Source organism: Drosophila sulfurigaster, chromosome 2R (assembly GCF_023558435.1).
Source record: "Drosophila sulfurigaster albostrigata strain 15112-1811.04 chromosome 2R, ASM2355843v2, whole genome shotgun sequence".
In the NCBI taxonomy this organism is placed as follows: Eukaryota; Metazoa; Arthropoda; class Insecta; order Diptera; family Drosophilidae; genus Drosophila; species Drosophila sulfurigaster.
In genome coordinates this window covers 29290114-29315575 of record NC_084882.1, presented here as the reverse complement: position 1 = coordinate 29315575, position 25462 = coordinate 29290114, and the positions used below count along the sequence as shown (strand labels likewise).

The window sequence follows — 25462 nt, the reverse complement described above, 5'->3', positions numbered from 1 at the left end:
TGTTTATTTTTTTTTGTGTACTTTTTTTTGTGGGTCAATTGGCTAATTAAAATGGGAGAAATTATGCAATTCTCGACTAGTTTTGGCAACGCGTCTGGCTTCTCGCTTCTTTGCTACGTTCTTCAGAGCAGTGCACTTGAAAGCGATACGATTATGCAGCAAAATGTGGCAGCCTTTTGACCAACCTATCCTCCTCTATGCTCCTCACTATCTGTTTGTTGCTTGTGTTGTCAGCATGTAAAATTTTGTGTAAATTTTGTAACGTAATGCTGACCATGTAGAATTTGTTTTTTTTTCCTCATTTTTTTTTTCAACAATTTCTATGCCAGACACACAGACAGCAGCAGGGAACACAGTTTTGAATGTTGCAACTACCAAAAACGAGACGAGAACCCAACAGACGGACAGACAGACAGGAAGGGGCAACTAGTCTAGAATCCTCAATAGGTGCGTCGATGTCGATGCCACCAGCTGTTTGATAATAATAATTTTCATCATTCTCTCATTTTCATTTATTTTGTATTTTTGATGTGACTTGGTAACAATAAGTGTAGAAGTTGCAACTGTCCAGTGAGCAAAAGAGATGGATATACAAAGAGTGAGAGCGAGAGAGCGACGCAGCTGAAATTAGAGCTCTTCAATTGCTTAGAATAACAGCAAAAGTAACTGCAATAAGTCAACTTAAATTGGAAGGCAGTTTAAACAACTAATTTAAGAGTATTTCAGCAAAAAGAAAACTGTTACTTTTCTAAAACTCGTATAACTTTAATTCCTTAACAACACTGGTTAAAAAGTTTGGAGTTTTCAAGAAAATGAGATGATGTTTGGATTCTGAAAATTTCAGCTTGAAAGGAATGCTTTAGCAGACTAATTTTTAACATCATATTTGTTCGTTTAGGATTAAAAAAAATAGTTCTTAAGTAACTGAAATTACAGCTGAAGTAGCTAATAATAATATGATAATATAACTTGATTTGAAGGGCAGCTTAAACAAGTAATTTCAGCATATTCTATAGAGAAAAAGCTTTAATTGTTTTTGGCCTTTTTTAACTCAGTTAATTCTGCAAAAGTGGCTAAACAGTTTTCATTAGTTTTTTTTTTATTAGCAAATGAGTTTTTGAGTCAAAGTTTGTTTGAATTTTGAAATGAAATTTAACTGGCATTAAATTTTGAAAATTTCAGTTCAATAGAATTCTTGCTGACTTATTTTGGGCTCTATTTTTAGGGTAGAATATCATCGTAATATTAGGAATAAGATAATGTGAAGTACTTTTAGAACTTTAACGAAATTTTTTCAACTTTTGAACTCTATTTTTAGAATAATATAATCGCAATACATATTAAGAATAAAATAATGAGCTTGAAACGACTTTTGCTGCAACTGTACAATTGATGAAAAGTCTCAGTTCTCAGTTCGCAGTTGTAGCTGAGAATGGCCGTTAGAATTTGAGGGGGGAATCTTTGGTGTATCGTTGTTGTGGTCAATAAACTTGTGAGGCGTAGCTTGGCAGCCAAATTGATTGCATAATGGCATTTAAGCTACGATGATATTGATACCCGTAGATGGACGTGGCCGAAAGATCTATAACATAATTGAGAATAAGAGCATTCGCGTGTATTTTGTTGGTTTTGGTTGGTGGTTGGTTATTATGGTTTTTTTTTATTTCTTGTGTGTGTTTGGACACTGTCAAGTCATGCTTAAAAAGTTGTCAACCGTCGCGACGACGAGCTTGAAATTGTTATTATTATTCTAGAAACTGGTTGAAAAAATTCCAACAGCATCAATGTAATCAGATTTGTGAGCGCAAAAGATAACTTGAATGGAACACGAAAACAAAATATTGAAAGACTGTACTAAAAAAATGAGAGAAGCGGTAGGAAAACAAACAGCATTGATTACGACAACATTGTAGATACAAAAGACAAACTGAGCAACTTAATTATGACAATGGCAACTCTCAGTTTCTCTCTCTATCTCTCTGTCTCTAGGCGAATGACATGGCGTTCTGTGACAGGACAATTGTTAGGGAGTTGTCTTCATTAGCAACAGGATTCAATACGTTCGTCAACAGGCGACAAACTGGAAACAATAAAAAAAAAAACGTTGCAATTAATGTAAAAGTTGCTGATACATTTTCACCTTTACACCTTTGACTTTGGATATACAAAAGATTACCTGTACTGTGTTCGCTACGTGATCTCCACACAAAAGTTCATAATTTTGGAAATAGAAATAATCATATATGCTAGAGAAGAAAGATTCAATAGTTTTGTTTGAAGTGAAACAAAATTAAAGATACTGAAATGACTTTCATTTTAGATACTCTTCGTAGTAGTAGCTGAGAAAGAACAATGAGCTAAGCCAAGACGACGGCGGCGGCATGGCCAAAAGAGCATTGATACCCATAGAGACAGAGAGAGAGAGAGAGAGAGAGAGAGAGAGAGAGGTGAGGTCTTCTCGAGGGAATTTGGATACGGCCAAACAAAAGCGTGTGAATGCGTGCCTTGAATGCGATATTAATCTGACTCTAACGCAGTCGATGGATTTTTAATAAATGACCAGTAGAAATAGTTAAATAAATAATAGTAATAATAATAATAAGTAAGCAGCAACGAATGCGGGCTTAAGAACTGAGAATACGACTGGGATTTGGATTTGGAATTGAGTTTGGCTGCTTTTTTTGGTGGTGTTTGGCTGCTGCTGCTTGCTTTTGGGGGTGACTTTTGACACCCTGCAAAATGGCTGACAGTGAGATGGAGAGGGGAGGAAGGAGGGGGGTAGCGAGGGGAAGGCAGCTCGATGAGCCTGTTCCGTAACAGCAAACAAGGCTCAGCACACGAGTGTCGAGTTTGTTGGGTGGTTCGCTTCTTTTTTTTGCTTTCTTTCTTATGTACAGCTTATAGGCCAAAGTTAAAATATATCTTATACAAACACACACACACATACACAGAGGGAGAGACTTACACACACTGCCATATATATAGCCGTAATATATATCGCTTGTAATTTTTTGGCGAATCATGTTTCGTTCATTTTTCAAAAGAAAAATGTTGCATGCGACGGCGTGGCAGCGGCTGCTACTTTTACTGCCACTGGCTGTGTGCCACTGCTGCCACAGCCATTGCCACAGCCCCAGTTTGAATCCCAATCTCCAGCCCCAATCCCAATCCCATTCCCATTCCCATCCTCCTTCTGTGCTCGACCCTCGACTTGGCTTGCGTTAATAACAAAAGTTCGTGTGCGTGTCAAAGTTTGTTTGAAAAGCAACCGTTTGGATATGAAATTGGGCGCGGTTCCAAAGCAGATTAGCAGCAGCAGCTCCCCTTTCTCCTCCCCCCCCTCCTTCTACTTGCCAGCTTTATCGATATCAGCCAAATGGAGCACTCGGGAGTGAGAGAGAGAGAGGAGAAAGGAACGCCAACGAAATGAAATGAAAAAAAAGCTCATTTTTCTTTTAATTTTCGTGCCTGTCAACTCAAAATGCCTACATTCATTTATAAAACGTTCCGAAAATACGAAAATATACTCTGAGAGGGAATCACAATGGCGTCCTGGGCAAAGGATAATCCATTTTCGTTATTATTATACACACACATGGGGGAGGGGGGTGAAGAAGAAGAAGAAAGCAACTCTTGTTGGCGGCCATTTTGACAGGCAATGCGAATATTATTATTATTAGATAATATATCCAACCAGCGAACGAAAGAACTAAAAAGCTTATCAAGCTTTTCGTTTACACTCCTCTTATTTCTTTTAACTGTCTTATCTTTCGGTTGAAAGGGAAATGTAAAACACGTTTCGCATTACCACGCAGTGTAATCCACCCACACATAGAGTTCTTTATGTGCCCGATAAGATAACCCAAAGCAATCGCTATAAATCCCACGCAACGACGTTGTAAGAACATCGCCGAAATTGTGAAGTGATCTTAACTCTTTATAATCTTGTTTGTTGCACTTACCAGTTTCGTTATCAATGGTAAAGGGAACGCCATTCCATTCGATCGATAGATCATCCAAATCCTGCGATGGGTCCTTGTCATCAGCAGCCTAAGATTGAGTTTACTAATTAGTTGTATTCTTTTAAGTTCAAGAGAAGGTATCATAAAATAATAATAAAGTTATAATCCTATCTTTGTTGCTATGCTTCCAATAGTACGGATTCTTCACTTAAATAAGTCTGTATATATAATAAAAATCTTTATAAAATATTTGCAAAATCAAACAAATTGTCAAGAAGTGAAGATAATCTATCTATTTAGCATCTGTCTGAGACCTTTTTAATATCTGTGTTTCTCTCTGCCAATCCAAGTGGAATCAATTTGTTAATTATAGGTAAAAACTCTGATATAAACGTTTATCATTTATATATAAATATATCTGTTCATTTGAATACAATTTAAATATTTTAAAAATTTGTATAATATAAAATAAAAATGTAAATTTTTTTAATTTTAAAGATATTTTTATAAATTACATATTCCTTCTATCCATATATTATTATTATATGCTTTGATCTTTAAGAAATTTATTCCAGAAAAGAATTTCCTATGAAATCTTGCCACTTGAACCCTTGGATGCTTTATAGTATATTTTTCTTCTTAACAAAAAGATAGTATATTCAAGTATATATGATATATTTTTCCTCTCAACAATATGATAGTATTTTTTTAGTAGTTAGAGTATATTTTACTTCCTAACAAAATTATAATATATTTAAGTATATGTGGTATATTTTTCTTCTCAACAAAATGTTGGTATATGTAGTATATTTTTCTCCGAAAAAAAAGAATACTCCACAAAAACTTGTCATTTATCCACTGAAAGACTTTAGTCTATAGCCTATGTAGCGACTGCTATCCACACTTATTTTTAACTATCTGATAAGTTTATAAATAAATAAATATTTGCCGTCACCTTTCTGCTTCTCCTAGCTCTTCACCATTGAAGTCTATATATCAATCTGCCAGTCCGTCCATTACCTTTCTTAAACGTTCTTCCGCGTATCTTTTTAATCTATAGTTCATCTGCACTCGTTTATCTATCTCTTAAGTATCTATCTATCTGTCTTTTATGTAGTTATGTTGTTTTGTAAAATTGTGAAATTCTTATGTAAATATGATGTCTGCTGTAGCGGAGTATCATCTACTTTGATTTACCTTATCTTGCTGAAGCTCTTCCAAAGCTTTCAGCTTCTCGATATCATCAGCAGCATTGGCATCACGCTTATCGTTGCCAGCAGCAGCGTTGACCTTCTTCGCCTGCTCACCATCGACCTTCTCCTTCTCGGGATCGGAGTCCTTGATGGTTCGGCCATTGGTAGCGCTATTTCCGCTGGCATAGGAAGCATTGATGATCTGCTCCTGATCGAGGCTAAAGCCCAAATCAACATCCTGCTTGTACAGCACCTCAGCGATTTCACTTTCCTGCAAAAGATACAAAAATTAGTTAAGAGGTAATCTTTTAAGTTTATATTTCTATTGCGAGCACATGATCAAAAGTAACAACAGCTGCAAATACATACAAAACAGTTGAAGTTCCTCATCTTAGCGCGCACTTTTGTTTTCAAATTTCAATTGAAAAAAAGATAAATAGATAGATATAGTTGCTCTTAAGCGTTGTCCACATGGGCAAGTGTCTAAAGAGAGACTGACTGACTAAGCGAGCCTTTGACTACGTCTGAAGAATCAGACACAAACACACACGACTCTATTTACTCTTACGATATTTTTTTTTATATTTTCACGAGTCGCTTTTTTAAGGCCTGATAAGTTTATAGATAAAAACTACGTCAACAGGCGGCGTTTCGCGTTGACTAACCGAACAGATGGGGCCCCGAAATAAAAAAAAACTAAAGGGAGCATTACAAATATTTATCAGTTTTGCACTTTTGCAGAAAGCAACAAAGAACAAAAATGAAGTAAAATGTTATTGGCAAGTTTCTAGAATGCTCTTTGCATTGAAAATCGTAGCTTATTGATTTCGCAGTGCAAAGAGCAGTTGGCGTTATCAATTCTTCGCTCTTTCATGCTTATGTGGCTTATCATTTTGGCATTTTACTTATAGTGTTTTGTACTTAAGAGAGATAGAAGAGGAAGAGAACGAATGAAGGGAACAACAAAGAGAAGAAGTCGATTGAGTTATCGCGATTGAAAAATTCGCAAATTCATGCGGTCTTCGGCTTTTGGTTTTGGTTTTGAATGTGGAGGAGTCGTTTCGGCCCTCAAATTAAAGCGTTAATGATGCATTATTAACGCTCTCTTGCTTCTTGGTCACATGTTAATCCTTTAGCGGAAATTTTGTAGTCAGGTAGTTTGGCAATCGCAATCGCAGTCGCAGGGATAATCACAGGATAATGCCGCACATTAGTGCAGAACTTGCCACAGAAGTCAGTAGCAAGCAACAGCAACAACAACAAGTGTTGCAAGCAATGACAGACAGAATGCAACACTCAATACAACACAACGGAAAATATGTCCGAGGCATGACAAAGACGCAATCGCTGAACAAGTCAAGACCATTGATGGCTTAATTAAAATGTTTCAGCATTGTTCCCCTCCCTTCCTCCTCCTTCTCGCAACGTATTTCGATTTGGATTCTTTTTTTTTTAATTTTTCCTAAGCGACATTTTTTTTGTTGTTAATTTTTTTTCTCTCGCTCGTCTCGGTTTTAGTTTTTTTTTTAATGAAATTGTTTGTTGTATTGTGTGTGAGGCTTTCTTGAACTTTTCTGCGTTCGCTCTGAAACAAAAAGCAATCAATCATCGACTGTGTGTGCGTGTGTGTGTGTGTGGAACCACGCCTATCTCCTGGATTACTCAGCAGTATGGCGGCGGCATCATTGGTCTCCTCAGTCGAGTCGACTACAGAGAAAAAGAAGAAAGCAAAAACGAAAAAAAAAAAACAGAGAAAAAGGGCCGCCGACGTCAGCTCGCTGAGCCCAATCAATTGCTGCCGCGCAACGTTGACTGCGACGTCGACTGCACTGCTGTTGCACCCTAGGGAGCAAACACGACACATGAATGTATTGGTGTATTACTCTGTATGTGTGTGTGTGTGATTGGTCCCCTTTTGATGCGCTGCACATGCTGCGCGTTGCGCATGTTCACTCCAAATGAGTTATTTCAACGTGCGTGCGAGCGAATGCGATAGCAAGTAGTAAAGAGAACGAAAGAGAGAGCGAGAGTGGTAGTGAAAGAGGGGGAGATGTAGGGGACGAAGGGAGGGGAGTCGAGTCCTGGCTACTGCTTATTAGGAAGCATTGTCGTCGAAGCATGCACGACGAACAGCAGCAGCTGCGATGTCAGTGTAAAGTATCTGCCAGTTACAAAAGTATCTTACAGTTGCAGCTCACGTACAGCGCCTAACTATGATAAATGCTTAATTAAAAGCAAAGGCTGCCAACCAGTAAATGAGATACTAAAATAGCTTGGAACCGATGATTGTTCATTGAAGAAACTTGTAGGATTAATCTATAAAAAACTATCTAAAATTATAAGATTAATCAAGCTGCTTAAACACAGCTTAGCATTTCTTTAACAGCATTTGATAAGTTTAGTGAAATAAATAGGTAAATATTATATTACCTATTTTGTTAAGTCATCGGGTATGAAAGAAATATACAATATTCATATTTAGAACCCTAAGATTTAGATACTTTACAGTAAAATGATCAAACTTCCTAAATACATCTCAAATGGAAGCATCTAATAAGCGAAAGAATAATAATGAAATAAATATAAATGTATAAAAAATTAAAAAAAACCTTTATAAACATATGTTTCCGATACTTCAGAGTAGGTGAAGCATGCTGCTAAAATACAGATAAACTTTACGGATTTGGCAATCATCGGTGAAAGAAACTTACAAGATTTATATAGAAGAAAAACTTAATAGACTCTTTTCACTTTTTTAATACAAATGAAGGGTCTATAAAACATCTAGAACCATTTGCAATTTGAAATACTTCCTAGCTGCTAAATTGCATCTAAACTTCATTCAAAAAAACATTACACTAAGGATGGATGAAATATATATAAAAATTTATTAGACCCTTTTAACTTTTTGTTGCAAGGGTAAGGGTCTCAAACTTAAAACCATATGTTACTCTTTAAATACTTCATAGTAGATTGATCAAGCTGTTTTAAAAATAACTAAAGTACAAGTAAAATAAAAAATGTATTCATAAAAAATCTAATAGACCCTTTATCACTTGGAAAGGGTATAAAAAATATCTAAACCAATTGCTTAAAATACTACTATATTAAATACAATTGTAGTAAGGATGGCTGAAATGAATACAAAAACTTGTTAGACGCTTTTAACAACACATTGCAAGTAAAGATCTTCAACCAAATAGAGCCATATGTTTTACTTCAAATACTTCACAGCAAATTGATCAAGTTGCTTTAAAAGTCTCTAAAGTTTGAGTATAAATGAAAATGTATAGCCTGATATAATAGACCCTTTTAACTTGTAAAGGGTCTAAACAACATCTAACACTAAATGCTTGAGACGCTTGCGCTGACGTAGATTGAATATCTTTCTATGTTCATCTAAAATAAATACAGTATTTATGACCAATATACAACACAATCAATCAATTACGTTTTAAGTTAGTCTCTTTTTGGCACAACCAAAGTCGTAAATCGCTTTGCCAAGTTCGCGCAAAAACAAATAATATGTAAAACTTTGTAAGGGTTTTTAATTATAGCCTGATATATAGACCGATAAGGTCCGTTGCCCACGGTGTCTAAGCACTTGAGGTCTTATCGGCAAGACGCTTGCGCTGACGCTGCTTGCATATGCCTGACACTCTGGAACTACGTGACGATTCCGAGTTATAAATATGTACGTATAATAAGGTAAATATAATATAGACATCATTAAATAGGGTTACCAATTCACTCTGACTGGCTAGCGTACTAAATCGGATAAGATATGCATACGATATGTAAAGAATGTCGTATAAATAAGTTGGTTAAAAATAGAAGCAATATTTAGGGTTTATAAAATTAGAAAACGAATGTAAAAAGAAGATTTTGGACAGTGTAAACTATCAGCTTATTTTGCAATAACGAAAGAAATTAGTTGGTTCAATATATCATATATATTTGGGGAATATAAAATTACAAATCGAACATGTATAGACGATTTTTAACAGTGCAAAACGGATAAGATATGTAAAGAATGTTGTAAAAATAAGTTGCTGAAAATAGCAGCAATATTTGGGGATCTAAAAATGACAATTCGAATATATATTCGAAGATTTCTTACAGTGTAAACTATCAGCTTATTTTGGAATAACAAAATTTGGTAATAAGTATTTCACCACAACACGAGCATCAAGTCTGGCGATAAGCAGCTATTGCTCCCGTAACTGATACCGCTCCCCCTCCCTCGCTCCCTTCTCTCCCTTTCAACCCCCCCTTGGCATAGTAAATTCATGGTCAATAGTTGAAGAACGAAATCTATATAGACACATAAATAAATAAATATCTTTATGAGCGACCTTGAAGCGGACTTTCGTTGCAATTTGTTGATTGATATTTGCATCAGAGTTTCGCGTGCCTCGCTTTGAGGCACGTGTTGCGCTCTCGTTGTGCGAAAAACAAGTGAACAAATAGATCCACATAGTTGGGCTTAAAAAATAATATAGTAGAGAAGCGTGTCTCGAGGTGGTCGACATTGATAAGCGGGGGCGCGATAAGGTGTAACGTGAGAGTGAGCGAGAGAGTGAGAGAGAGACAGATTATGTAGTATTATATTATTTTGAGAAAAACAAATGATAGCAAAACGATTGCGTGTGTTGTTGTGCATGCGGTGATGTTGTGGTGTCTGATCGAATCTGATCTGTTTGCTGTTCGCTTGACAATCAATCAATGTGTATCACAATATTGACACTTGCCGCATTTTGTTGCAACAATTAGTGGGCCATTAAGCTGAACTGACCACAAAATAAGAAGAAAACAAAATATAAAATCGGGCTTCCACCTTCCACAAGATAAATGCATTTTTTGATCCTCGATTCTATGTTTGGCGGCAAATGATGAAAGTGCTCGAGTGAAAGCAAGTGTGTCGGCAACGTGGTGGAAAGTGCAAAAGAAACACACAGAGACTGGAAAAAGGAGACCAAAAAGGAAGGGAAAGGAAAGACAGACTCAGACTCCGACTCCGACTCAGAGACTCAGACATAAAACGAGTGAGGCTAAAAGGTTGGCGAACGTCATTAATAAAGCCTCGCTAAGATTTTGATGACACCTGAACTGACAGCAGCACGAATGAGCCCAGGCAAGATCACTTCACAGTGTATCTGTGTATCTGTGAGATACACACCAACACAAAGTTGCAGGCGGCAAACTGTGGCGCATATTAATCATGTGCTCGTCAAGCCTTCAGTCAGTCAGTTAGTCCGTCAGTCAGTCATTGCCCACCAACAAAGCCGCAAAAATTCAAGTGGCCAAGTGTTGCATGTCTTTTTGTATCTCACGGATTGCACAAAAGTATCCTGCAGTGTGTCGTCTCTCTCTCTCTCCCTCTCTCTCTCGCGTTCTCCTCGCTTGCGGTTGTTTGTGACGAGCTTAATAACTATTCATTTGTGTCATCGCTTTTGGTTATTGCGCTTTCATTATCACAACTTTTTGCACTCAACACTCGTATAATTCAACACTGCGCCGCCCTGCAATCGATTTGACATTTGAACTTTGACAAACGGGCTTGCTTTTGCTCTCCTTCTCTCTCTCTCTCTCTCTTTCACTCACTCACTCACACAACACTCGAACATCGCGTTGGCATAGCTTCGTCTCCGTCTAGCACACACACACTCGTATACCGTTATGGGGGTGATGGACTCGCGTATTTTGTGGAGAGTTTTGTGCCAAAAGCTTAGCACCGTAATTAACGGCATTTAATTATGGAAATTAACCATTTGCGAGCACTGTGAGAAACACGACAACAAAAAACATCGGCGCCACACACATATATTTGCACATTTTTTTTTATATTCTTTTTGCCCCTTGGGGGTAATTAAGTGGAAATGCAACGTAATTACAGTCAAATGATTTTTCAATTTGCCATCAAATCTTCGTTGCTTTTTCATCATCGTTTCTGTTTCTGTTTTTTGTTCAACACTTTGCCATGTGAATAGAAAGTTGTAATTGTTTTGTTGTATGATTGCTGTTAAATATTATTAACCAACCGCTAAATAAATGTGCATATGTTTATACTCCTCGTTGAGACACATGGCTGCTGCTCTTGTTGTTTGCTTCCTCTTCTGCTATTTAGAATGTTTTCCTCTTTAAAATCAAATTTGAAATTGAATTAGTTTCCGTTGTCTCACACGACACACACAGTTGATTATTTGCTGCTTTGTACTCCCAATGAGCTCAAATCAGACTGAAAATTGATGTTGTTTTTCAAGCCCTAAAGTCATATTTTTTGTCGACGTCGTCGTCGCCGTCGTCTGGACTGATTAGCAACAGCAGTAGTCAAGAGCTGCGAGCAACGAGCAACAGTGAGAGCCCATAAATATTTGATTAGTTTAATTGATAAGTATTTGTTTTAACAATTCCAGCGGTTCAACAAAGAACTAGACAAGAGTCCAAGAATGAAAGCTCGCACAAAGCAAATCAAAATTCCCCCAAACGGAAATACCCACTTTACAATGCTATATCTATATATTGTTAAATAATATAATTCATATCTATTTCTATAAAAATGGTTCTTCATAGACAATATCCACTGTAGCCACTTCATAGTGATAAGCTAAATATAAAACAATTCTAGCACAAAAACAAGCACGAATTTTTTGTATGACAAATCCCCAAAAATTTGTGATAACAGTATAACAGCATAAAGTGTGCTACAGCAACGAAATCAAGCTAAGCGTCAACTGTTAGAAAAGCTTATTGAAAACGCTTTTCACAACATGGTTGCAAAACACGCTAAGCCACGCGGTTGGTGTCTCAACTATGTGCTTTTAACCGGCAACATGCGTGGTGAATTTATAGCAGCAAATGTTGCCAACGTGTTGAGTTTGGGGTGTGGTGAAGAGCGCGTGTTGCTAACGCGCGCTGAGAGCGAGAGAGCGCCAAGTGTGCTGAATATGAAGAAAAACTTATAAAGTGTGGTGTGTAAAAATGCCGGTAAAACAGCTGTTGGCATTTCGTCGCCGTTGTAGTTGTTGTTTTTGGTGGTGGTGGTGGTGAATGCGGTTGCAGTTGCTGTTACGTTACGTTAACAGGCAGCGGATACAAGATCAGAGCAGAGCAGCAAGATAGGGGCGCGACAGCATTTGATTTTGATCAGAAATTATAATACAACAACAGTACATGTAAAAAAATGTGCACATGGCACTTTCCATTATAAAATGAGGGCAACTTTGTTGTTACGAGGCAAACAGAAGAGCTATAGAGAGAGAGAGAGAGCGAATGGGTGAGAGCGTAGCGCATTTCGCATGAAAGCGAAGTTCAACGAAACTTTTCAACATTTTTTGTGTGCCGTGATTCTGTCAAGTTTATTTATTCTTTCGCCCTGCGCTCCACCGACTGCAAAAAAAGAAGGCGAGACCCAGACCCCAAAAATAAGACGAGCAACAACAACAGAAACTGTCAATATATGCGAAAAGACAAACAAAAGCTAAACGAGAATTGAGAAGCTTTGTGTGTTTTGTTTTTTTTTTTGGTTTTTCACTTCTCGTTTTTGTGTAAGAGACGCGCTTACAAAATTAGCAAAGCTTTTAAGCATAAGGTAGACGACATTCGACGTGCAAAACAAGCGTGAGACTGCGCGACTGTCTGACCTCATCTCTCTCTCTCTCACACATACACACACACTAATACAAAGCTACAGCTGCGCTTACAGGTGCCAATATAATTGGCGAGCATTGAAAAGGAGAAAAGAAGAAATAGGGGAGATGAAGAAGCTGAGAATAATATGCGGGGAGCAGAGCTAGCGACAAATTAAAGATGATTGATTAAGAATGTACATATGTATATACATACATACATATGTATGCGTGTGCTAATTAGACCGTGTGCAGCGTTGCTTAGAAAGTGTGTGATAACTGTCTGGCTAAGTACGTAACAGGATTTCACTGAAGTTGAGTTGTTTAAATAAAAGTTTTAAATATAACAGGAGGGTAAATACATAAATGAATTTAGTATAAAAAATTTAAAAAGCCAAATAAATGAATTTCATATATAATCATGAAAAAAAAATGAATCCAAAGCATCTAATATGTTAAATTTTGATTTTTTTAAGTTCAAATATTAATTTTTATGTAATATAATAAACTCTTAAATCTATTATGAAAAATTTTGTTCTTTTTTAAGTTGAAATATTAATTTTTAAGTAATATAATAAATCTTATAATCATTTTTTGAGTAAAAATAACAATAAAACTCAATAATAACGACTATATGATTTATAAAATTACTTGAAAATATTATTTTTAGAGCAAAAAGCATTAAACCTCACATAGATTGATAACGATTTCACTTTTTTTTGCCTAAAAACGTTGTAATTCATTTTGTTCTAAGTTTAGTCAAAGTATTAGCAAAACAAAAATAGGAAAAGCTCTCATCTAATTTACTATTTTTGTAACGTTCGATAATATTGCATAAAGAGGGAGAGATTTAATGACTTCTGGCAGTGAAATGAATTAGGTTACATGATGTAAGGTATACTACCTTTATATAACATGTAAAGCTCTTTTTTTTGTCAAAACAAATACTTTGCTTAACTCTCTCCTTGTTCGCATTGAAAGTGGATTAAATAAACATTCATTTACTTCCTACTGGAGTTTTGCTTACGTATCTTATGCAAAATGGTAGCGAGATTGCAAGGTGAAAAAAAAATTCGCAAACTCTATATATAGAGAGATGTATCTGGCAATTATAAATAACCAAGCTGATCCATAAAACTGTCAGCGGTCGAAGGACAAGAATCAAAGCCAAAGCAAATGTAATTTGCACAAAAAAACAAAAAACAAAGTGAGCGGTGTTCCATTTGATTATGCAGCGAACAAAAAAAATATCTAGATACATAAAAGCGAAAACACAGATATAGATAGATACAGCAGAATTGTACATATGTTCAATGCAAATTTGCATTTGCTGCTGATCTCAAGAACACGCGAAATGGGAAAAAGATTTCGTGACATGATCTATAAAAAAAAGAGTGAGTGAGCAGCCAACAAAGCAACAAGAAAATGCATGGAAAAACCATGGAAAATGACAACAACACACAAAGTAAAAAATATATATATACGTATGTATATATAACTGTGTGCTGTGTTGTATGAGCACATAAATATTTACATTCAGAAGTATTTAAATTGCAATTTGCAAAAGTGAAATACACAAATTTAAATGCAGCGCAAATGTTAAATGTTGACGGCATTCGCGATTCGATTTTTAAAAATAAAAAACGATTGCAACAATTGATGCCTGAGTCGTTAACGAGATACCCTGTAAACTACCCACTTGAAAATATGATGTGAGATTGTGTGACTAATGAAACGAAATAACAAAATGGAAGCACAACTTGCTGTCAGTGTGAACAATTATAAATAATTTCATACATTTATAAATAAATGCCTGAACATTAATTTTTTCCGTTGCTTCTTTTGTGGCGAAAACGTTGAATGACCCAGTTGAGATCGAAAGCTCAGCATCGATTTAGAAAGCAAATGCGACAGAGTTCACATATGCTTAGAGAGTTTTGTGACCCTTTGAACTTCAGCCAATTACAATTACGTATAATGTTCTCATTCATCTATTTCCTATATACAAATTATTCACTCATTTCATTGCTACTCTCTAACCAGTTTGTCAAAACAATTGAAATGTGACTGATAAGTAAATAAATATATAAATATGTATTCACAATACACATGTATTGAACTAAAAGTCATGCTGAAAGCGCACATTATCTGAAGATAAGCATAAGCTAGGTCATGATTGTTACAATTCGTATTTTGTATTTTTATATTTGTCTAGGCAACACAGATTGTATCTGGTTCGCTAGTGTTTTTTTTTTCTTTTTCGCAAACTATGAAAAGGTAAATAAATGAAGCGAAAACAAAATCATGACTAGGCCACACGCAGCTCTGACCGACAGATGGCGCCACTGCTGCCTAAGCAAACTAGTTTTGCGAATATCTACTAAGTTTAGCATGTGATTAAGCTGAAATTTTTAGGATAGCTCAAAAACAACGCATTTGGTTAAATCGCCAAAAATTTGCATGGCAACTAAAAGAAATCTGCATAGAAATCCATATTAAATATTGCAAAAGTGTTGATCTTATATAGTACATGCTTCTAAAATAGGTTGAACTAAGTTTATTGAGTTTAACCCAATAAACAAATTCAATTCTTTACAGCAGAAAGCTGCATAAACACTCTTGCAACGCATTTTAAAAAGTTTCCTCATTGTAAACAAATGAATCGATTTAAAACTTTAAGGGGAAGTCGAAGCGAAACACAGCAAACATTCCGAGGTCCGTCTATAAACTAGATTTAACTAATTCGTGTATCTAATTTAAAGCAAAGACAGAAAAACAAAGAGAAAAAAAGAGGCAAATGCAAAGCCAAGTGTTAACTGTTGACTGGAATAAGTCAAGCAAAAGGGCAGCGCCTTTATTAGCAAGTCAAAGCCACAACTAGGTGACACTGTTCAGCGAAACTAGAGAGAGTGAGAGAAAAGACGAGTGTCTACACGCAATCGAGCTGAAATTTTCAGGATTGAACGACATTGTCGTAAGTTTTAAGTGTGCTAAAAGAAAACTGCAGATAACAAATCTTTAGATAAAAGAGCAAGTAATTGCTGAATCGAGTTGAAATTTTCAGGATTGAACTACATACTTGCAAGTTTCAAGTGTGCTAAAATCTAAAGATTGCAGATTCAAAGTTAAAAGAGCGAACAATAGCTGAATCGAGCTGAAATTTTCAGGATAGAACGAGATTGACGTAAGTTTTAAGTGTGCTAAAAGAAAACTAAAGATTACAGTTTCTCAGATAAAAGAGCGAATTATTGCTGAATCGAGTTGAAATTTTCAGGATAGAACGACATTGTCGTAAGTTTTTAGTGTGCTAAAAGAAAACTACAGATAACAAATCTTTAGATAAAAGAGCAAGTAATTGCTGAATCGAGTTGAAATTTTCAGGGCTGAACCACATTGTTGCAAGTTTCAAGTGTACTAAAATCTAAAGATTGCAGATTCAAAGTTCGAAGAACGAACAATAGCTGAATCGAGCTGAAATTTTCAGGATAGAACGAGACTAATATAAACTTCAAGTATACTAAAAGAAAACTAAAGATTACAGTTACTCAGATAAAAGAGCAAATATTTCCTGAATAGAGTTGACATTTTCAGGATATAACGAGATTGACGTAAGCTTAAAGTGAGCCAAAAGAAAACCCCTAAAGATTACAGATTCTCAGATAAAAGAGCGTATAAATGCAGAATCGAGTTGAAATTTTCAGGATAAGAAAACCTAAAGATTACAAATTCTCACATTGAAATTTTGCAGAATCGATGAAACAGGATAGGGACTAATAAAAGCTTCAAAGGTAAAAATTCGCAATCGACTTGAAATATTCAAAGTAAATCAACCAAAAATAGGTGAGTTTACCTCCTCAACGACCTCCACTTCGTTGACAATGCCAAATGGCTCCTCGCTGGTCAATCCCTCGACTTCGCAGGCATTCGACACGCCAGCGCAATCCTGTAAATCCGCATCGGCATCGTGCTCTCCGAATAGGCGACTCAACAGCAAATCATCCTCATCGTCATTGCTATCGTTATCGGGTCCAAAGACAGTCAAACTACCCGAGCTACTCGGATGCGGAGTGCTGTCATTCAAGGCATTCGGTGTATCCGCACTTGGTTGAGTCAACACATTGGCACTGCCAGCGAATCCATGAATAAAAGCAGCCAAGCTCAAATCCAATTGCGTGTTATTATGCGCCTGTTGTTGGCCATCTTTGAGTGGCAAATTAGCATAAGGATTGCTGAAAGGCAGATCGCCATAATCATGGAGATCAGCCAGATTCTGTTCCCATATCGAGCGTTGATCCTGCAGCAAATCGGGCGACAAAAAGATATCCAATTCCTGAGCAGCAGCAAGTGGCGAACTATTCGTGGTCGTATTGATGTGAATCTCTCCCAAGGCTGCACTTGCTGCTCCATTTCCAGCCGCAGAGGCTGCCGCTGCAGCTGCCGCCGTGTTGCCAACAGTCACCGACGCACTTGCTCCACCACTTGGATTACTTTGAAGGTCCTGCAGAGCCGCTGTTTGCACACTATTATTCCCGGTTGTGTTGTGCAGATTCATGACAAAGGTGCTGGCATTAAAGCTGCCCAGCGGTAACTTGTATTCCCCACCAGAGTTGCCATGATTCAGAGCTGGCTCATCAAAGTGCAACAGATCCTCGAGGAGAAGCGGCGCCATTCCACCCTTGCGATTGCCATAGGGTTGATGCTGTGACTCCATCATGGGCACGGTGCGAAGCATTTCCAGTTCCCAGCCATCGCCGTGGGGCAGCTCGAGTTGAGCGTCCCAGCGACGCAGTCGCTGCTGCAGCAGCAGCGATGAGTAATCGGTGTCAACGTGGAGCAGGCTCAAGGCCAAAGCCAGTTGAAGCATCTTCATCGCGTATGCCTTTTTGTTTGAGATCATTTTGATGCCGAGGTTAAAGCAGCTAATGTGTGTGTGTGGGTGTGACAAGCGACAATTTGTTGAGGTTGACGTTGTTGTTGTTGTTGTGTGGTGTGTTGTTGTTTACCCCACCTCCTCCTCCTCCTCCGCCCCGGCACAGACAACAGCTCGTTGGCTGCGCCGTCCGTGCGTTCAATGACGTTTCCTTGCGCGACTTTTACTTATACAACGCTATATATATATACATATATATCGTATATATACGATATCCAAACGATATTTACTATATAGCAAACTTATTTGTTTAAATCGCAATTCTCCTGTTCTTGCTGTTTTTCTATTAATTATTGCGTGTGTCCTCGTGTTTGTTATTCTTATTGTTGTTGATCTGCAATTAGACAAATACAAAAAGAGAGCGCATTTTAGTTTTATATACTTAGAATATAGCTGATTAGTCAGCAGCTTGTCAAAATGCATAAATGTTGCTGTGAAATGTGCTTTGTTGTGATCAAAAGAGACCTTGCTTCAATCCCCATGTATGGAAGAGTGTATAAGGAAATGCATTAATCAATCCACTTTAAATATAAATGTATTTTCATACCGAATGATTTCCTTGTAAATGCAAATTAACTAATACACATTTGATTGCTTCATTTGATGAACTAATTTCTTAAATGCATTAGTGTTAACAACACATGTCCTGCAATCTAAATGATTATCGATTATCGATTACTTTAACTGTGCAGCCTTTAATTGAAGCTTCGTCTACACTACACAAAACCAATTGTGTTTGAATAAGAAATTAAATCGATCTATTGATAAGATAATTTTTTTGTTTCTTCGACATTTTATTCAATTCAAATTGAATCATTTTATTTTTAATTCAACTAAATGATTATCTATTATCTCTAGTTGAGGTTTAGTTTAATAATAATACACTTCAAAATACCAATTGCCTTTATTCATAAGAATAAGAAATAAAATTAAATAATCGCATTTGATTTATATTTTTTGGAAAAATTTTTCATTAAGAAATTAAAAATCGTGTTCAACAACTCTCATTATTTATTTTTGTTAATTTTCACAGTTTTAGCTGTCAATGCTCTACACTATATCACCTTCATATTTGACAAGTGCAATAAAAGTCAGTTCTCGATTTCAATTCAAAAATGTGCTTTGATTGAAAAAACGTTTTGACTGCCGCACCTAAGCGAATGTGTGTGTGTGTGTGAGTTTGTTTATGTGTGCGTGAATGAGGTGTATGTCTGGCTGCCCCCAGTCTCATTGAACCTCCCGCTCTCTTTCTGTCTCTCCCTCCCCTTTTTGCATTGACAGCCTAACGAAAATAGCGACAGAGACTCAGAGGCAGCAGGCTGCGTGAACTTGAACTTGTTCAAGGTCTTTAGTGAAATGGTTTAGAGTGGTGAATTGTGTGTTAGACAAAGACGCACAGATAAACCCAAACGCAAGCAAGTTCAAGGACAAAGTCGGACAGGTTAAAGTGTGTTAACAAAAAAACGAAAATATTTCTTTGCCAAATGTTATAAACATTCTTTGTTCCATCAAGCAGAAAATATAGTAAACTTTAAACAAAATGTTCGTTCGATCGCAGCACGCATACAAATGCAATTCTCAATGAGTGATTCCATATGAGCGAGTTAATGGGTGAGAGTGAGATGCGTGTATGCGTTTGTGTAAATGTACATATATGTGTGTGTGACAAGTGCACTCACCTTTTTTCTCCACGAAATTCGGCTACAAGAAGAAGCTCTGCTGCTGTTGCTGACTTCAACGGTAAAAACTGCGACGCAGTAAATATTGTGGGGTTGCTGCTGTTGCTGTTGTTGTTTTTATTGTTATTTGCTGCTGCAGAATGTGCGGCTGTCAAAATCCAGCAACAACAAAAACAACGTCAGCGCCAACGTCAAACGGCGCTGCCGACGACGCAGCTCTCTTTTCTCTTCTCTAGCTCCGTTTTTGCGTTGAATTTTGTTATTTCTTTTTTGCTCAAACTGCACGCGGCTTTTGAATCAATTTCAATGTATTGTAATTAATTTTCCACCAACTTTTTATTATGAGTATTATTGTGCTTATGTTTTGATTTGAATAAATTCACTTTTATTTTCACTTTTACGCTGTGGATTATAAATTAATTAATTTCACCAATAGTATTTTTGTTAAATATTTATTTATTTTTCCGTTATTTGCGACGTCCTTGAACTTGGCCAATGGACTCTCGTTCTAACACTTAAAAGCGATTTCTTTCAATTTGCACAGACGATAAAAAGAAAAGCACACTCACATACACGTCATGTAATTATAGCATGCACATGTATTGGTGCTTTGCAATTATTTGTTATTTGAAAGTTGTTAACTCTCCACACTTTTTCTACGCACTATTTCAAAGCACGCATTAGCTATCTGTGTGTGTGCGTATGCCGTTTCTATATGTGTGTGTGCGTGGTGAAATCGTCATTTGTTTAATAATCGTTTATATTTTTTGGCGTGTTGTTGCCTGTTTTTCTTTTCGCTATTTTGCAATGCCAATGCTTATTATGCTTTATGTCTGTGCATCAACGTTTATTTCTTTGTTTGCTTTTATCGGCACATTCTGTGTTCGTTTTTTTTTTTGCCTCTGTGACTCACACACTAACAAAATGCCGTCTGCTGTTTTTTTGCCAACACACACAATCACCTATACAATGTTTAACTGCATGACATCAATTAACTCATACTTTAATTAAAATGCAAAATAATTGAATTTTTATAGCAATCAAAGCTCAGTCAATAGCACACACACACACATTTCAAATGCATTTGAAGGCAACAACAACGCAGCAACAGCGCCAAAGCCGAAGAAGAAGAACAAGAACAACACACACACATACACAAGCAGAACGCACAAGCACATTCACACAGACAGCAGTATAAACAAGATGTAAATTTTATAGCACTAAAAAGAAACTTCTAGAACAACAAATCAGTAATTGTTGCTTAGCCAGCCAGCCAGACAGGCTGTTGTTGTTGCCGCTCTGCACTTTGTATCACACAAAATAATATTTATCAAACAATAATTTCGTCGCTTCATGCAGGGCTTGCAACATGTCAGCTGAGCGACATCGAGGGAGAGCGAGAGAGCAACACACACACGTATTGCTGAATTGAGTTTGGCTTTTCATCTTGTTGCTGTTGCTAGCCTCTTGTTGTTGCGTTTGTCACCTCAGCACAATGAGATTGCATTTTATTGTAGTGCAAGTTTTAAAAACAATTTCTATCGTTTTAAATGTTATTCCGGTTAACAAACAACACGCACTCTCTCACTCATACACACACACACACACAGCGACAGAAAACAGTAAAATTTTTTCTTCATATTTTTTACGCGGTCTCGTTTTCTGTTTCATACATAATTATTGCGACTTTCTCTTTGCGTTGCGTATTCGTCGTCTTTCAAAACAATATTTTTGTGTCGTACCGTAAATAAAGCGAGTGTTTGTTAATTTTTACTTCCGTTGCGTTTTATTTTCCACACAATTTCTTCACGACTCAACGAGCGTCAGATTTCTGACGTCTGTTCACCGCACTTTGGAAACAACAAATACAATTTATGGCAACGTATGGCAACTTTGCTGCTGCTATAAACAGAATTCTGTTACTGTTAACATTTTGCTATCGCACTTTATGCGAATTATCGAAATGTTACTCAAATTGGCACTGTTAATGCTCAGGCGAACTGTTAAGCAACCTTTACCACACTCAACTGAGCAGCACAGCCGCTTTTTAGACGAAATGCTCTAGCTAAAATCAAAATTTGGTGAATTTCAACGAGAGAAAGGTGAAAAATAAAGAAAGTAAAACCCAGTTAGCTTTTTACTAGCGCTACAAAGCGACAAACAATGTGCAGCCAAAAGTTCAGCAACGTGCTGTAAGCTTTGTGTAAAGCTTTTTCAGCGAGCTTTTCATGATGGCGGCTTAACATTTGCAAATGTAAAAGTTTTGTAATTTTATTTTCAACTGTAATTCAAAATCATTTATGCTCGCAATTTTATGAATATTAAGAGTATAAATTAAAAGCTTACCAGCGTGTTGTAATTAAAACCAAAGATCGTGTTTCGTTGTACATTCGGTGTTTCCAAAGATTCGTTAATTATGGTTGTTGTTGCCGGGGTTGTTGGCGTGGACAAATTAGCAGGTGTCGAGGCTACCGTTGGTTTTATTAAAAGCCTACACATTTTTGGGGTCTTCTTCGGGTCCAATTTAGTTGAAGTTATGGTGTAGTCATCCATATCCTTCACCGGCGATAGCGATTGCATTCTGGGCAAATCCTCCAAATCAATCATCTTGTATTCGAATTAATTATATGTTGAGTCACACAAAAATACTGCAAATACAAAAAAAATAGAAATTTGCACAACAAATATGCACATAGATATATGAATTCTGGTTTTATTGATAAGCCATTAAGTTTATTTTTCCCCAAACAAAATCAATAGGGTACATACATAACTACATACATATATACGCATTTGCATACGCACACACACAAACGCACATGTTTCTTATCTGCACTTGCATCTACAGAGCGATTAAGCTCATTGGCTCGGGCCCATACACACTTAAATGAGTGTGTGTGTGTATGTGTGTGTTTATCAAGTGCGCCTAGCGACCGCGCGACAAGAGAGAGAACAATATCAGTGTCAGTGTAAGGTGCGTTTACCTCGCGGGGGTCGAATAAGAGAGAGGGAGAGAGAGTTACTTAAATTCGATTGGTAAACAAAGTTGCTGCTGATCTCAGTTCTGTTCTCAGAAAGGTGCGGCAGATATTTATAGTATAGAATCTTTGCTATAAAATAGATGGTTATATTAACTACCGGTTGGAATTTAGGGTCGCAGGTCTTTGAAGCTTTTAAATTTACATAAATAAATACGCCTAATGTAATTTTGGTACCATAAATATCGTAGATAGATAGCGAGAACCCAAGTAATTAACAGTGGTACTATATAATTTACATACATGATAATTATTGTAATGCGATTTCAATGATAAAACAAAGCTTTTACAATTCTTATTTTTATTTTGCTCAAAAATAATCATGGTTTAAACTTTATTGAATTTTTTAATAATAATATATAATATTTAAAATGATAGAATCGAAATTTTATTATTTGAAGAATTAACAATTTATACCCATAAAAATATCATTAAATATATACTGAATTGTGTTTTTTTTACATTTTTAAAATTAATTTTAAGAGATATTTTTCAATAGAACGTCGAATTTCACAAATGTATCGCTAAATTGCGTCTTTTTTGGTATTTCCTGCAGTTCGCACCTCTATAGAGTAATCCCTAGCAGAGAACTCCCAATTTGCTATTATTCTATTATTTTTATTTTCATCGATAACATCGCTGTCGAGTCAATTTCAGTCATATATTGATAAGTGTGCTTCGAAAGTTAAAAAAAATATTGATTAGACAAGGAAAATTAAGTTCTTCGGCCATACGAGTTCGAGTATATATGATTGCAAATATGTGTATAAAATTATTATGGCCTGATAAGATAGCCATTGGCACCATAGAAGTTGAGTTTGAAAAGCGAAACGGTTGTAAACGATATAGAGATCTACATACCACTTTGGGTGTTCCTAGCCCTTACTATCTATGAGTTCCAACAGTTTCGGCTAATCAAAAAAAAAAAAGAATACAAAAACAAAAAAACAAAAATCTGCGCAATTCAAGGTATTATTACATACATAGTCTGAAGCCTAAAGAGGCGTGAAAAAAGTACTTGCACTAGTAGAATACCGGTTATTAAAATGTTAAAACCAGTCAAGTTGACTTTATGACATGACTATGTGAAAAACTTCTAAAGCTTCCGCTTAAAGTCGTGCTTAATTGCCTATCATAGAGGTCTAATAACTCCAAAAATTAACTAAGAAGCACCTAGTAGATGGTTTTAGTTTTAGTGCCAATTTTAATCGGGTTTAGTTCTTTGTTTCTTTGTTAACTCGATCCATATCTGTTTCGCTGACTCACAGCATCTGCAAAAGCTTTTCAACAAGCTTCGTTGGCACTCGTTTTGTAGCTTTCAGATCGAAAGTCATGTTAAGAGTGCACTACTGTGTGTATTACAGTTGCCCAACTTTCCAACGCACGAAACGAGTAAATGTTATACGTAGTATCTATCTATCTTTAAAGATGGTGTGATGTCGTCAATTTATGTTTAAACATACTATGTGAGCAGAGATGACAAAGCTTTCATGACTTTGGCAATGATCAAAATTTGGCCGAAACTGTAATGCTGTCTTGTTTGTCGACCAATGCAAATTAACTAAGCCTTGTGCGACGACAGACAGCGTAAAAAACCTGTTTATTTTCAATACTTAACTTCTGTTTTTTTCCCATTTCTATACCCGGTAGCCATCCAGAAGGAGGGTGTTCTAGTTTAGGATCAACCAAAATTGTATGGACTAGAGAAAGGGATAGTACTCTGGTGTATAAATATTGCACAGAGATTTTGTCTATCCATTTATATGAAACCCTCAATCTCTGGGAATACAAAAGCTAGAGTCACGAAATTTAGTGACAAAACTCATGTTGATCTTATACGTATGAAAAAGTTTAGCTCATGATCCTCCCTGGCTCCTCTCCTTTTTCCTTTGAGAGCACAGTAAAAAATCCTCAATCCTACAGCTTGTTTTGTATTCTCTAAAAATAGTTCCGGATATTTGTCAGTCCAGCAGTCTTCACTGTAGCTTTCTTACTCGTTTTTATTTCTGTTCAGTTTTTTCTTATCGATACCTGCCGGATCAAAATCACATCTCGGATGCGTACAAAGTGCAAAACAAGCCTCATATTGACTTTAACAATTACGAGAGAAGTACTCACATCATGTGTAGTAAACCTTTCCAAAGAATCTCGAATTTCGCATCCGTCGCACGGAATTTGAATTTCGTATTTTGAAAAGTATAAAAAGTAAGTATCGTGTCAATAATATTAGCACTCCTCAGACAAATTGCTAGCTAGTAATTACATTGTACACACGTATCATCTCAGTTACGACTTATATTATATATCATTTGATTCAGCCGAGCGAGAAAACGAAATAAACAACAACAAAATGGGGAACGAAAAACAATTAACTCGAAATGTAATACTATGTACCATAGCAATTAAGAGAATTATTTTGATATTTGTTCGACTCTAATAATACATGTATGTATGTATATATGGAAGATATACTATATAGTATATAGTTGAAAAACCCGTTAAACATTTATTAACATGTGCAATCAAGCATTATACATATGTATGTTTGTTTTTATGTATGTAGAGATATTATAATTTGTCTATGTCTATATAATCCATAGTCTACCAATGCGAACGCAAAATTCATTAGAATAATAAACGTAAATATGTATTTATTTATAGCACAAAATACCCTGCGAAAAGGGCATGACAAAAGGGTATGCTGCAGTTTTAAAATTAGCACTTCAATAGATACTGTACTTGATCGATTAAAATTCATGACAATCGGACTAATAATAGATCAGCATGTACATAGTTGAATATATACCCAACGATACTATATCTAGTGTGATCATCAGGGGGATTTCGCGAAGTGCAGTTGCTTTAAATAGTGAAGGGGTCTTAAATATAATTTATGACTTTGATAAGACGCAAGCATTAGTGTTTCATATCAACATCATGTTTCTTTTTCGTTCGAATAAAGTCTCTTGTTGCGGTCTATTTCACTTTACAGGGTATTGTGCAGTCAAGCAATTGGTGCTGCCTTTTGTTGA

General features: G+C 36.3%; 2 protein-coding genes across 2 annotated transcripts in view; both read right to left on the bottom strand.

Moving 5' to 3' along the window:
* The window catches only part of LOC133836927 (segmentation protein cap'n'collar), a 44207-nt gene extending 24673 nt beyond the window's left edge, over positions 1–19534 (bottom strand). The window contains 4 exon segments of the mRNA XM_062267537.1: positions 3963–4050; positions 5160–5426; positions 16634–18047; positions 19393–19534. Of these exon segments, the coding sequence (XP_062123521.1) occupies positions 3963–4050; positions 5160–5426; positions 16634–17680 (1402 nt within the window). The 5' untranslated portion in view covers positions 17681–18047; positions 19393–19534.
* A 120-nt stretch (positions 19535–19654) lies between these two features.
* LOC133836928 (endoplasmic reticulum aminopeptidase 2) overlaps positions 19655–25462 on the bottom strand; it is a 38864-nt gene continuing 33056 nt past the window's right edge. The window contains 1 exon segment of the mRNA XM_062267538.1: positions 19655–19794. The gene's annotated coding sequence lies outside the window, so the exon portion shown is untranslated.